Below are 13,891 nucleotides of genomic sequence, written 5' to 3' on the forward strand. Positions count from 1 at the left end.
GTGTGTGTGTGTGTGTGTGTGTGTGTGTGTGTGTGTGTGTGTGTGTGGCGGGACAGGGGGTAGGTCTAGGCTTATCCTTGGGAATCACTTTTATCTGCCCCAGTATTTACTTGTGGCCTAGTGGGCATATTCTGATGAGTTTAGCCAGCAGAGTGTTTTAAAAAATTGAACTTCCCTTTTGATGGGGTAGGTGCTCTTTGGTTTGTCAGTCCCCACCCCCTCTTGCTGCATCTCCAGTGTAGGCATTTAATTTTGCCGTGCTGGACCAAGGGCACTGGGCACAGAGGAAAGGCTGCACGAGTGGTTGCATTTGGCTCTGGGACGTTATTGTTTTCTAAACTTCGGGGGTTTAGGGGTCGGTGCTCTGATGATATGAATGCTGGTCATTCTGTCTGGAACTTTGGGAAGGTGAGATGTGGTGCATGCAGGACAGGATCCATCTAACTTTGGAGTAATGCCACCTCTGGTGGAGTGTTCCCCAGGCTACAGCTACTTAGGAAGAGATCCAACCAGCACCCAAGGAAGACCCTTAAGGCCCAATCTGATCAAGTAAGAAGAAAAGGTTACAGGGAAGACAAATCCTTATTTCTTTGTGAAAATAAGAGAGGGAGATTTCTTTTGTCGTAACTCAGATTTTTCTACGGGGACAAAAGATTGAGTCAGTCATGGAAGTGGGTTTTGCCTGTGTGTGTGCATGTGACTGTGTGTGTGGCGTGAAGCTTGGTGTGCTTGAGGAGATCTCTATGTGGTGTGCACCCCTGGGTCTGTCAGTGAGCTGAGAATCATTTGAGAAAGCCATTTGTCTGACACATAATGGGTCTGGTGATTAAATAAACTGAAGTTAGTTCTCATCTATTCTTGTGGACTTTTGGAGGGATTATTTATATGAGTTTTGTGAAAGATTCATCTCATTGGTCCCACATGAACAAGGAAGAGAATGGCAAGAATTGGATGGAAGGATCTCTCAAAGACCCTTCTCTGAGAGGGTCCTTAGAGGCAGGACTTCTCTGATGTGCTGTGGGACCTCCCTGGAGACAGACAGCTCCTTTGGGTCAGCAGAAAACCACCAAATGCTCGGACCACATAAACCCGCCCCTGAGGGAGGTCAGTGTATCCTCCCACCTGCCACCTTCTCCCCTGTTCTAATTCCGGGGCTATCCAGAGCAGATCATGGATAAAATGTACGCCAAAGACACAGTATTAAAGGTAGATCTTTTAGTGAGAGGGTAAAGGGATTAGAAATACGACTCAATTATTTTTCAGAACTCTTCCGGTCCTCTTTGGATCGCTCTCTTCCTTTTTGGAAGGCTTTTCCCTCCAGGAGTCGTCCTTCCAGTACCTCTGGTGTAGAAGACAGGCCTGGGACACCTGCCTCATTGGGGTTGCTCTGAGGTGAGAGGCACCGAGGGGCAGAGTCCCCCTGCATCATGCTATTTGGGCCAGGTCCCCAGGAGAGGAGACAGACCACATGGGACTTTGTGGCCAAAGCCCTGCTCAGAATGAGCTTCATTTGCTGTAAGATATCTGTATGGCTTTCCCTCCAGACAGGAGGCAGTGAGGCTGTGGCCACAAGGCTGGATTCTGATCTCTGGGTCCTGGCTGGACTTTCACACACTGAAGCAGTATTAACAATGAGAGCACAGTTTAGATGGGAAGAAATGCCACTTTACTTTCTACACTGTTCTCCACTTGTTCTTGAGAACCCCTTATGACGCAGATGGTGGGAGAACTCTTTATCTTGCCCCGTTAAGGCCTGTCTTCTTTGAGTAAAGCCGAGTCAGTTCAGCGTTCAGAATATTCCGTGTGGCGGCTCCTTTGCCTCCTAAGTGATCTCCCTCCTCCCTCTGCCCCTCCTCTGGTACCGTGAGGAGTGTGTACACTCCAGAGGCTGTGGTGGGAGCCTCGTGTGTTGCCCCACCTCTGGCCCAGCTAGTTCTCTGGCCCCTTATCTTAGGTGTGGTTGAGCTGACATCCACTGTGGGTGTCCATGGCCCCCCTGTGGCTTCTCTTGTCTAAGCCACGCCATTCAGAACCCAGGCCTCTTCTCGTATCCCCAGCCTTCCCGCCCCAGATGGGCTGTACGGCTGCCCTCAGGCCCATGTTCCTAAAGATGTCCCTCAGCCAGTGCTCACCAGCTCCTCTGAGAGACTATATCCTGAGAAGTGGGTACTGATCCTTGCTTTCCTCAGATTCTACTTTGCCTTTCTTGGGTTCTGTTACCTTTGGAACTCTCCCCCGTCCCCTGGTCAAGGCTGGGATGGCACAGTACAGGACCCTTCCCAGGGGTCAGGCAGCTTCTACACACTGGTCCATCCTCCCTGAGGAACCACCTCCCGCTGTCTCAATCTCATCTCCGCCTCGGTTGTGGTAGGCTTTCCGCTGTCATATCTTGCCTCCTCCCTGCTCATGTGAGCACCCCATGAGCAGCCATCTGAGCTCTGCCCACCAGAGCTCTCCCTTTCAACAAAGTTGGCCTCTTTCAAATGAGAGTCTTGCTTTTCAGACTGTTGTTAAGCTTGGAAATGAACTCTGAGGACTTCTGGTCGGTATCTATCCATCCCTTCCCGCCCCGTCACTCCACCCCCCAGCCTTGACTCAGTGGGTGGAGGGAAGGGTACACTGGATAGTATGTCAGATTATCCAGCTACACAACCAACAGCAGGAGTTACACCCACCTTACTAAAGTTGCTGAACTGCAGGCTGGGTGTCTATTCCTCAGACACCCTTCTTCTTGGACCTTCAACTCCTTGACTTAGATGAGGCCAACATTTTTAAGTGAACTGTGAGAATAAGACAACATCAATAAACTTCAAGTTTTTGTATTCCGATACTTAAATATTACAATCCTGGAATTTCCCAGCTAACTTAAAAAAAAAAAAGAAACTAAGACAACAATCTGTAATACACTGGACTGTAGGCTGATAAGATGAAATTATCCTTTAACCTTCTAGGTAAACACAGCAATACATGAATTGTCTTCTAGGTTTAGAACATTCTGGTTGTGTAAAAAGTTTAAAAAATTTTAAATAAAACTTCTAAAGCTAAATTTGAACTCAAAAAAAGGAAGTTTGATGACATGTATTGTGGAAAGACTTGTTCAAGATCAGAAAAAATAGATATTGATACTTACTTTGTGCCAGGCACTATTCCTGGCAGTTTACACGTAATAACCTATTTAATTTTCATAACTGTCCTGTGACGTACTAACAGTTATGCCCATTTTACATGTCAGGAAACTAAGGAATGAAGTTAAGTAACTGGCCCGACATCCAGTGCGTGGACGAAGGGTTGGGCCTGGGAGATGTGGGGAAATAGTGTTAAACCTTTTAATGGTCTTTCATTCTAACAGAGCTACCCTTGAAATGTAAATGAGTGGACTAGGGAGTAAATAAATGTTTTTTAACGCTAAATTAAAGCATTTGCTTGCAGTATTTCATATTAATATACATCCGGGTTTCCATTTCTGAAGTGCCTGACCATGATTTGAGTGACTTTATTTTTTTAGCTTATGGATTTAAGTTGAGATTTCAGAAAATTGAGAAGCCCAGGGTGATCTTACCATCTTAAAAAAGCCACAGATGGAAATCTACTACTATGCTGGTAAAATTTTTTCCTACAACTGAATTAAGAAATTATCATAAGGTGTATAACATTGTATGTTGTTTTCTTATTCTATCATTGGCATGTTTGGAGGTTATTATATAGTCTTTATAACAAGTTTTAATGGTTCATTAAGTGGGACAATTTTCTAATTGTTGGACATTTGTTTTCAGTTTTTTGTTCTCAACCTGATGTGTTTAGCTTTTTTTTGTATTTCATTTTGTTTTTAGGAGAGATTCCCAGAAGTAGAACTGAGTCACAGGTAGGTACAATCTGTGACTTGGTGCCAATTTTTTTTTTTTACATAAATTTATTTACTTATTTATTTATTTTTGGCTGCACTGGGTCTTTGTTGCTGTGCGCAGGCTTTCTCTAGTTGCAGCAAGCAGGGGCTACTCTTCGTTGCGGTGCACAGGATTCTCATTGCGGTGGCTTCTCTTGTTGCGGAACATAGGCTGTAGGCGTGCGGTCTTCAGTAGTTGTGGCTCACAGGCTCTAGAGCGCAGCCTCAGTAGTTGTGGCACGTGGGCTCAGTAGCTGTGGCTTGCGGGCTCTAGAGCACAGGCTCAGTAGTTTTGGCGCACGGGCTTAGTTGCTCCACAGCATGTGGGATCTTCCCGAACCAAGTCTCGAACCCGTTGTCCCCTGCGTTGACAGGTGGATTCTTAATCACTGCGCCACCAGGGAAGTCCCACTTGGTGCCAGTTTATAATACTACCAGCTATGTAAGAGTGCCAAGCCCTTCATATCCTTGCCAACGGTGAGATCTATTAAAATGATAGAATTGTAATGGGCAAAAAATGGTATCTTTAAATTTAAACATCTTTGATTACTAACTAAGTTTTTGTTTGTTTTTAAACTGTCTGTTAGCCATTTACAATGGGCTCTCTTCTGTTTCAGGTTCCCTCAAGTATGAAAAGTGAAAAGGCTGGCCCAGGGCTATCTTCTACAGACAAATAAATGCAGTCTTGAAAGTTTTAGAGTCTCTTTAAAAAAAAAAATTGTCATAATTCAAAGTTTAACAGTTACCCTTTAAATGGCCTTGCCTGTCACAAATTTACTTGACTCTACTTTCTCAATTTCATGCACCCAGCTAGGGCCATATGGCACCTTCGTGCAAGCTCAAGCAGCTTGAGCACAGACAGTCATCGTTATAATGACTGCTCACAAAGACCTAGCACTTAATAAATGGGCCTCTTCTCCATACTTTACATATGTTAATTTGTTCTCATAACAGTCCTGCAAGATAGGCACAACGATCCTTGCTTTACAGATGGAGAAACTGAGGCATAGAAAGTGTGTAGTACACTTAGGCTGCCGTAACCTAGACCACAGACTTGGTGGCTTAACAGAAACTTCTCACAGTTCTGGAAGCTGGGAAGTCCAAGATCAAGGTCTGAAGGGTTTAGTTTGCTTTTCCTGGCTTGCCAACAGCTGCCTTCTCTCTGTGTCCTCACATGGTGGAGAGAGGGAGCAAACTCTGGTCTCTCTTCCTCTTCTTATAAGAACACCAATCCTATTGGATTAAGGCCCCACCCTTATGACTTCGTTTAACCTTAATGACCTCCTAAAAGCCCTATCGTTGAATACAGTCACAGTGAGGGCTTCAGTGCATGAATTTTGGGGGAACACAGTTCAGTCCATAGCATTCCACCCCTTACTCCCCAAATTCATGCCCTTATCACATGCAAAATACATTCATTCCATTCAAACAGCCCCAAAAGTCTTACCTCATTCCAGCATCAACTCTAAAGTCCAAAGGCTCATCTAAATATCATCTAAATCACTTTTGGGTACTACTCGAGGTATGATTCATCCTGAGGCAAGATTCCTCTCCAGCTGTGAACCTGTGAAACCAGACGAGTTATGTGCTTCCAAACTATAGTGGTGAACAGGCACAGGATAGACATTCCCATTCCAAAAGGGAGAAATTGGAAGAAAGTGGTGATGGGTCCCAAGCAAGCCCTGAACTTAGCAAGGCAAATTCCATTATATTTTAAGGTTTCAGAATAATCCTATTTGGCTCAGCGTCCCACCTTCCAGGTCCACTGGGATGGCAGCATAACCCCACACAGCTCTCTGCAGTGGCCCTGCCCTTGAAACTAACAGGAAACAGACTTGCCCCCTGGGCCTGCGGTCAGAGTGGCAGCCCAGATGCTCTCTGAATCGCCTGTGGATCATTCTTCCCTTTCCTTGAAGAACAGTGCATGTTTGCCACTGAATAGCTCTGTGGTCTTGTCCTGACAACCTTCCTTCATTCTGTCCTGCTTTATCTTTCCCCTTTAGTTCAAATTGGCAGTGTCTCTGCTGCTCTTAATGCCATCTCTCTTCCTGGCCTCTGTTGATATAGCTGATTAGGTCTATGAGTTGCACCCATGATCTCTTTATCAAACGGTTGTTCAGCCACACCCTTAGTGCTCTCTTCAGAGCAAGCTTTCTCACCTTTTGCAATATAGATAGGCTGAGAATTTTCTAAATTTCTAAGTTCTGGTTCCTTTTTGTTTAACAATTCTTCCTTTAATTTATCTCTCACCTCTTGCATTTTGCTGTAAGCAGTAAGGAGGACCCAGGGTGCACCTTCAATATTTTGCCTAAAAGTCTCCTCTGCTAAATATCCAAGGTCATTACTTTCAAGTTTTACCTTTGACAAAACACTAATACACAATTTAGCCAAGTTCTTTGCCACTTTATAACAAGGATTGCCTTGCCTCTGGAGTCTGGGGCCTCTCCACACCAATCGTGTGTATTGCCTCCCTGCCCTGTGTGGTTCTTCCCTCTTGTGGGTGGGGTTACCGTTGCCGGTGGCCTCATTTTAATCAGTGATAATGAAACTGAGCAGAACCCTGTGGGGCTCCTGGGCACGGAAGCCTTTCCGTGTTCCCCGTTTCTTGTAGGGAACAGACTCCAGCCTCCAGGACCTTCCCTGAGTTCCAAAGGGCAGACTCGAACAGTTGGTCATCCAGGAAGGGAGGGGATGCAGAGACAGGGGAGGAGCAGCTAAGAAACAATAGTGCAGCCTTGGGGCAGGGTCCTGGTTCCACCTCAAGGGATACACATAACAATATCTTTAAACTCTTTATAGAGTTAAAACCCAACAAATGGAAGATGTCAGCATTCTTCATACCAGAGAAGACCACCTGAGGCCAGATCAAAGGAACCAGAGAAGCTCATCAAGAAGATTACCTGAGACCAGATTAGAGGAGTGCAGGCCCTGCACACACCCTAGTCTTGTCAGCAACCCCACCCTTGAACTATTGCTATAAAACTCCTCACTAAATCCTCCTGGGGTGGGACACATAGTTTTGGAGGGGCACGAGTCCACTGTGTCCCCCTTTGCCTGGCAAAGCAATAAAGCTATTATTTTCTACTTCATGCAAAACTCTGCCACTGAGATTTGACTCAGCACCAGTGCACAGAGGCTGAGCTTTTGGCATCAATAATAAGACTGTAAGTACTTTCACTTGTTGTCCCATTCGGTCCCCATGACAACCCTGGGTGGTAGGAGAATATTCATTTTCTAGGGCTGCCATAACAAAATACCACAGACTGGGGGGGCTTGAACCACAGAAATTTATCTGAGATCAAGAGATGGAGGTCAGCAGGATTGTTTTCTTGATGCCTCTCTCCTTGGCTGTAGATGGCTGTCTTCTCCCTGTGCCAGTCTGTATCCACATTTCCTCTTCTTAAAAAGGCAGCGTCCTATTGGATTAGGACTCACATGACCTAGTTTTTTAATCTCTTAATTGTCTTATTAATTTACCTCATTGTCTCTCTGAAGACCCTAACTCCAAATACAGTCAGTCATATTCTGAGGTACTAGGGGTTAGGATTTCAACATAGGAATGTGGGTTGGGGGGCTCAAGTCAGCCCTAAACAGAGAGCAAGCGCTGTTACCCTCACTTTACAGCTGGACCCGGGCGTCAGAGTCTTTACTGAGGCCACACAGTCCATGGGACCAAGACTGGAGCCCCAGGCCCTGGACCCAAGTTTCATTCTCTTTCCACGGCAGGCCTCAGCCATGGGGTTGGCTGACCTTTTACTTGTTGGGAGAGTGGTGTCTTCAGGAGATCTAGACTTAGAATTTACCCTTGGTCTTGCTTTGAAAGCCCTGTCTTCCCTGCTCTCTCCTGTCTTAAGTTTGATTTCCATAAATGAGGCCATAATTTACAGTTTAGCTGGGAGGCAATTCCAGGAAATACCAATAGGGGAGTGGGAAAATGGTATAGGCAAGAAGAGCCAGACAATGAAAGATGCATGCTGAGCAGGTGATTCTGTGGGCAGCTGGGGCTCAGTCCTGCTGGGGCCTCCTGGGAAACTATGCACAACACGCCTCAGGGGGTCCTCCCCACACTTACAGAGGAGGGAGCCGGGCTCTTTATCCACTAACTCCTGATGGTCATAGGTTGAGAGCCGATTCCCTGGGGTGTCAATTCCTCCAGCACCTCCAGCATGCCCTGGGGAAGGCCGTGGATAAGAATGTCTGGCCCTGGAGAGTGCTAAGGCCCTGTGTTAGTTATCTATTGCTGAGCAACAAATGACCCCAAACTTTGCAACTTAAAACAACACATTTATTATATCACAGTTTCTGTGGGTCAGAAGTCATGCTTGGGCATGGCTTAGCTGGGTCCTCTGCTTCAAGGTCTCTCTCAAGGCAGAAATCAAGGTGTCAGTCTGGGCTGGGGTCTCGGCTGAAGGCTTGGCTGGGGAAGGATCTGCTTCCAAGCTTATGTGGTTGTCTGCAGAATTCATTTCCTCTTGGACTTCTGGACTGATGGCCTCAGTTTCTAGCTGGTTTTTGGCCAGATATCACCCTCAGTTCCTTGCCACATAGATCTGTTAGACACTGCAGGTGTCTCTCCTTACAAGTTATTGCTGACTAGAAACATTTTTGTCAAGAGGCTTGGAGATTAGAAATAATTTTACTGCCTAACAAAAAGTCTAATTTTATCTGGCTATTGGAGGCTAGCCAAATGTGATTTTCTGGGTCTGACATGGAGTCTCCTACGCTCTTCTGTCCCTTGTCAAGGGCCAGGCAACTCGAGCTTTCTGCAAGTGAGAACTTTGAATTCTGATGATATTTGATGGGGCCAGCTAGTTCTAGTTCCTTCTGTTGGATTTCAAAGTGAATTTGGAATTGAGTGAGAACTTCTGGAACTTCAACTAAAATTCCATATAGGCTATTAATATGGAAATTAATACAATGAAGTCTTGTTTCCCATCTGACATTTGAATAATTCCTAAAGCCACAGAATGACACAACTCTTCCCAGCACTCATCATATTCAGATGGCATCAGGGAGAAGCTGGAGGGATTTTTTTTTTTTTTAAGATTCTGTGATGGCTAGAAGAGCAAAATCAAAGCAGAATCGTTTTTTTCTTTTTTTCCGGTGGGGGCAAAGGAGAATGTATCAGCCTTATGGACTTTATCAGTGTCTTGTACTAGTTCTGCTTTTTAAAGTCAAAATTTTTTCCCCTCTGAGAGGGCATGGGCAACGTAGTAGTTAGAGTTCAGCTCTGGAGCCATGGCGCTTAAGTTTGCATCCTGGCTTGGCCACCCACTAGCTGTGCAACCTTGGGAGAGTTACCTAACCTCTCTGTGCCTCAGTCTCTTCATCTATTAAATAGGGTAATAATATTTCCACCCCATAGAGTTCTTGTGAGGATTAAATGAGTAAAATGCATGTAAAGCTCTCAGAACAATGGCAGGAGCCAAAAAGAGTTTGCTATTATTAGCCTGAGAAAGCTTACTAACACACCAGGAAGAGAAATTTTTGAGAGATGGTGATGACCAAGGGGATTTATGAAACCTGCTATTTCTGGACTAAACAAAAATTCTCTATTCCCTTTTTGGGTTCTAGTTCAGAAAAGGGGCTACTATACCTGTGATTTCAGGGCTCCAGAGAAGGAATTTCCAACTTCCCACATATTATCACTCGGCACCAGTAGTGCACAGTTGCCTGAAGTGTCTCCATAAACATATCATTTCCTGGTTCTGGCCAGACAGACCTCGGGTCCTGGTGGCTGAGATACTTGTAATTCTAGTGGTTTTTGATGGGAGAATGGGGAGAGAACTTATGGACTCTGATTCTGAAGATGAAGTGGGAATGGATGAGGACCTCTGAGTGGGAAGGATGGGTAGAGACCAGGGGATGGAGGGCTGGGGGAGCTAGAGCAGAAAGACAAAATTTACTCTGGCATCTGAAATGAAATGACTGCCAGGTGTCCTAGGGTTGTTGTGGTGGGCATTTTCTCCTTTTCTATGTCAGTAGTAGCTTGCATACAGTGGCATTTCTTATATGTTAGTGTGCAAAGGAATCCCTAGGAATGCTTGTTAAAAATATGGGTTCCTGGGCCCACCTCCAGGGATTCTGATTCTGCAGCAACACTGTGGTGGGGTCTGGTGATTTTCATGGGACTGTGGTACCCTAGAATCTTGAGGGAGCAGAGGGGCTATGATCTGGTTGGGGGTGGTGACCAGAGGATTTTCTGGAAGCTGTACTTGCCCTGTCACCACATTTTAAAAAATACGTAGTGTAACACATACAGACTGAAAGTGAGGGGATGGAAAAAAATATTCCACACAAATGGAAATCAAAAGAAAGCTGGAGTAGCAATTCTCATATCAGACAAAATAGACTTTAAAACAAAGATTATTACAAGAGACAAAGAAGGACACTACATAATGATCAAGGGATCAATCCAAGAAGAAGATATAACAATTGTAAATATTTATGCACCCAACAGAGGAGCACCTCAATACATAAGGCAAGTACTAACAGCCATAAAAGGGGAAATCAACAGTAACACAATCATAGTAGGGGACTTTAATACCCCACTTTCACCAATGGACAGATCATCCAAAGTGAAAATAAATAAGGAAACACAGACTTTAAAAGATACATTAAACAAAATGGACTTAATTGATATTTATAGGACATTCCATCCAAAAACAACAGAATACACATACTTTGCAAGTGCTCATGGAACATTTTCCAGGATAGATCATGCCTTGAGTCACAAATCAAGCCTTGGTAAATTTAAGAAAATTGAAATCATATCAAGTATCTTTTCCGACCACAACACTATGAGACTAGATATCAATTACAGAAAAAATCTGTAAAAAATACAAACACATGGAGACTAAACAATACACTACTTAATAACCAAGAGATCACTGAAGAAATCAAAGAGGAAATCCAAAAATAACTAGAAACAAATGACAATGAAAACACGACGACCTAAAACCTATGGGATGCAGCAAAAGCAGTTCTAAGAGGGAAGTTTATAGCAGTAAAATCCTACCTCAAGAAACAAGAAACATCTCAAATAAACAACCTAACCTTACACCTAGCAATTAGAGAAAGAAGAACAAAAAAACCCCCAAGTTAGCAGAAGGAAAGAAATCATAAAGATCATATCAGAAATAAACGAAAAAGAAAGGAAGGAAACGATAGCAAAGATCAATAAAACTAAAAGCTGGCTCTTTGAGAAGATAAACTAAATTGATAAACCATTAGCCAGACTCATCAAGAAAAAAAGGGAGAAGGCTCAAATCAACAGAATTCGAAATGAAAAAGGAGAAGTAACAACTGACATGGCAGAAATACAAAGGATCATGAGAGATTACTACAAGCAACTCTATGCCAGTAAAATGGACAACCTGGAAGAAATGGACAAATTCTTAGAAAAGCACAAACTTCCAAGACTGAACCAGGAAGAAACAGAAAATACAAACAGACCAATCACAAGCACTGAAATTGAAACTGTGATTAAAAATCTTCCAACAAACAAAATCCCAGGACCATATGGCTTCACAGGCAAATTCTATCAAACATTTAGAGAAGAGCTAACACCTATCCTTCTCAAACTCTTCCAAAATATAGCAGAGGGAGGAATACTCCCAAACTCATTCTACGAGGCCACCATCACCCTGATACTAACACCAGACAAAGATGTCACAAAGAAAGAAAACTACAGACCAATATCACTGATGAATATAGATGCAAAAATCCTCAACAAAATACTAGCAAACAGAATCCAACAGCACATTAAAAGTATCATACACCATGATCAAGGGGGGTTTATCCCAGGACTGCAAGGATTCTTCAATATACGCAAATCAGTCAATGTGATACACCATATTAACAAATTGAAGGAGAAAAACCATATGATCATCTCAGTAGATGCAGAGAAAGCTTTTGACAAAATTCAACACCCATTTGTGATAAACACCCTCCAGAAAGTAGGCATTGAGGGAACTTTCCTCAACATAATAAAGGCCATATATGACAAACACACAGCCAACATCATCCTCAATGAAAAAGTGAAACCATTTCCACTAAGATCAGGAACAAGACAAGGTTGTCCACTCTCACCACACTTATTCAACATAGTTTTGGAAGTTTTAGCCACAGCAATCAGAGAAGAAAAAGACATAAAAGGAATCCAAATCGGAAAAGAAGAAGTAAAGCTGTCACTGTTTGCAGATGACATGATACTATAAATAGAGAATCCTAAAGATGTTACCAGAAAACTACTAGAGCTAATCAATGAATTTGGTAAAGTAGCAGGATACAAAATTAATGCACAGAAATCTCTTGCCTTCCTATACACTAATGATGAAAAATCTGAAAGTGAAATTAAGAAAACACTCCCATTTACCAGTGCAACAAAGAGAATAAAATATCTAAGAATAAACCTACCTAAGGAGAAAAAAGACCTGTATGCAGAAAACTATAAGACCCCGATGAAAGAAATTAAAGATGATACAAATAGATGTAGAGATATACCATGTTCTTGGATTGGAAGAATCAACATTGTGAAAATGACTATACTACCCAAAGCTATCTACAGATTCAATGCAATCCCTATCAAACTACCACTGGCATTTTTCACAGAACTAGAAGAAAAAAATTCACAATTTGTATGGAAACACAAAAGACCCCGAATAGCCAAAGCAGGAGGTGGAGGAATCAGCCTCCCTGACTTCAGACTATACTACAAAGCTACAGTAATCAAGGCAGTATGGTACTGGCACAAAAACAGAAATATAGATCAATGGAACAGGGTAGAAAGCCCAGAGGTAAACCAATGCACATATGGTCACCTTATCTTTGATAAAGGGGTCAAGAATATACAGTGGAGAAAAGACAGTCTCTTCAATAAGTGGTGCTGGGAAAACTGGACAGCTACATGGAAAAGAATGAAATTAGAACACTCCCTAACACCATATACAAAAATAAGCTCAAAATGGATTAAAGACCTAAATGTAAGGCCAGACACCATCAAACTCTTAGAGGAAAACATAGGCAGAACACTCTATGACATAAATCACAGCGAGATCCTTTTTGACCCACCTCCTAGAGAAATGGAAATAAAAACAAAAATAAACAAATGGGACCTAATGAAACTTAAAAGCTTTTCCACAGCAAAGGAAACCATAAACGAGACGAAAAGACAACCCTCAGAATGGGAGAAAATATTTGCAAATGAAGCAACTGACAAAGGATTAATATCCAAAATTTACAAGCAGCTCAATATCAAAAAGACAAACAACCCAATCCAAAAATGGGCAGAAAACCTAAATAGACATTTCTCCAAAGAAGATATACAGACTGCCAACAAACACATGAAAGAATGCTCAACATCACTAATCATTAGAGAAATGCAAATCAAAACTACAATGAGGTATCACCTCACACCAGTTAGAATGGGCATCATCAAAAAATCTACAAACAACAAATGCTGGAGAGGGTGTGGAGAAAAGGGAAGCCTCTTGCATTGTTGGTGGGAATGTAAATTGATACAGCCACTATGGAGAACAGTATGGAGGTTCCTTAAAAAACTAAAAACAGAACTACCATACGACCCAGCAATCCCACTCCTGGGCATATACCCTGAGAAAACCATAATTCAAAAAGAGTCATGTACCACAATGTTCACTGCAGCTCTATTTACAATAGCCAGGACATGGAAGCAACCTAAGTGTCCATCAACAGATGAATGGATCAAGGATATGTGGCACATATATACAATGGAATATTACTGAGCCATAAAAAGAAAAGAAATTGAGTTGTTTGTAATGAGGTGGATGGACCTAGAGTCCGTCATACAGAGTGAGGTAAGTCAGAAAGAGAAGAACAAATACCGTATGCTAGCACATATTTATGGAATCTAAAAAAATAAATAAATAAATGGTCATGAAGAACCTAGGGGCAAGAGGGGACTAAAGACACAGACCTGCTAGAGAATGGACTTGAGGCATGGTCATATATACACTAACAAACGTAAAA

General features: G+C 42.9%; 1 protein-coding gene across 4 annotated transcripts in view; it reads left to right on the forward strand.

The window, feature by feature from the left end:
* FIGLA (folliculogenesis specific bHLH transcription factor) overlaps positions 1 to 4,578 on the forward strand; it is a 15,478-nt gene extending 10,900 nt beyond the window's left edge. Inside the window, exons 4-5 of one of the 4 annotated variants that reach the window (XM_029232534.1) lie at positions 3,831 to 3,862; positions 4,501 to 4,578. In XM_029232534.1, the coding sequence (XP_029088367.1) occupies positions 3,831 to 3,862; positions 4,501 to 4,560 (92 nt within the window). In that variant the 3' untranslated portion in view covers positions 4,561 to 4,578. Of the gene's footprint in view, positions 1 to 3,830; positions 3,867 to 4,500 lie in introns of those variants that run through there. The other 3 variants (XM_029232532.1, XM_029232535.1, XM_029232533.1) reach the window with 3 other exon arrangements.
* Positions 4,579 to 13,891: the final 9,313 nt, after the last annotated feature.

This window comes from Monodon monoceros, unplaced genomic scaffold (assembly GCF_005190385.1).
Source record: "Monodon monoceros isolate NGI ecotype Baffin Bay Population unplaced genomic scaffold, NGI_Narwhal_1 Super_Scaffold_19, whole genome shotgun sequence".
Taxonomy (NCBI): Eukaryota; Metazoa; Chordata; class Mammalia; order Artiodactyla; family Monodontidae; genus Monodon; species Monodon monoceros.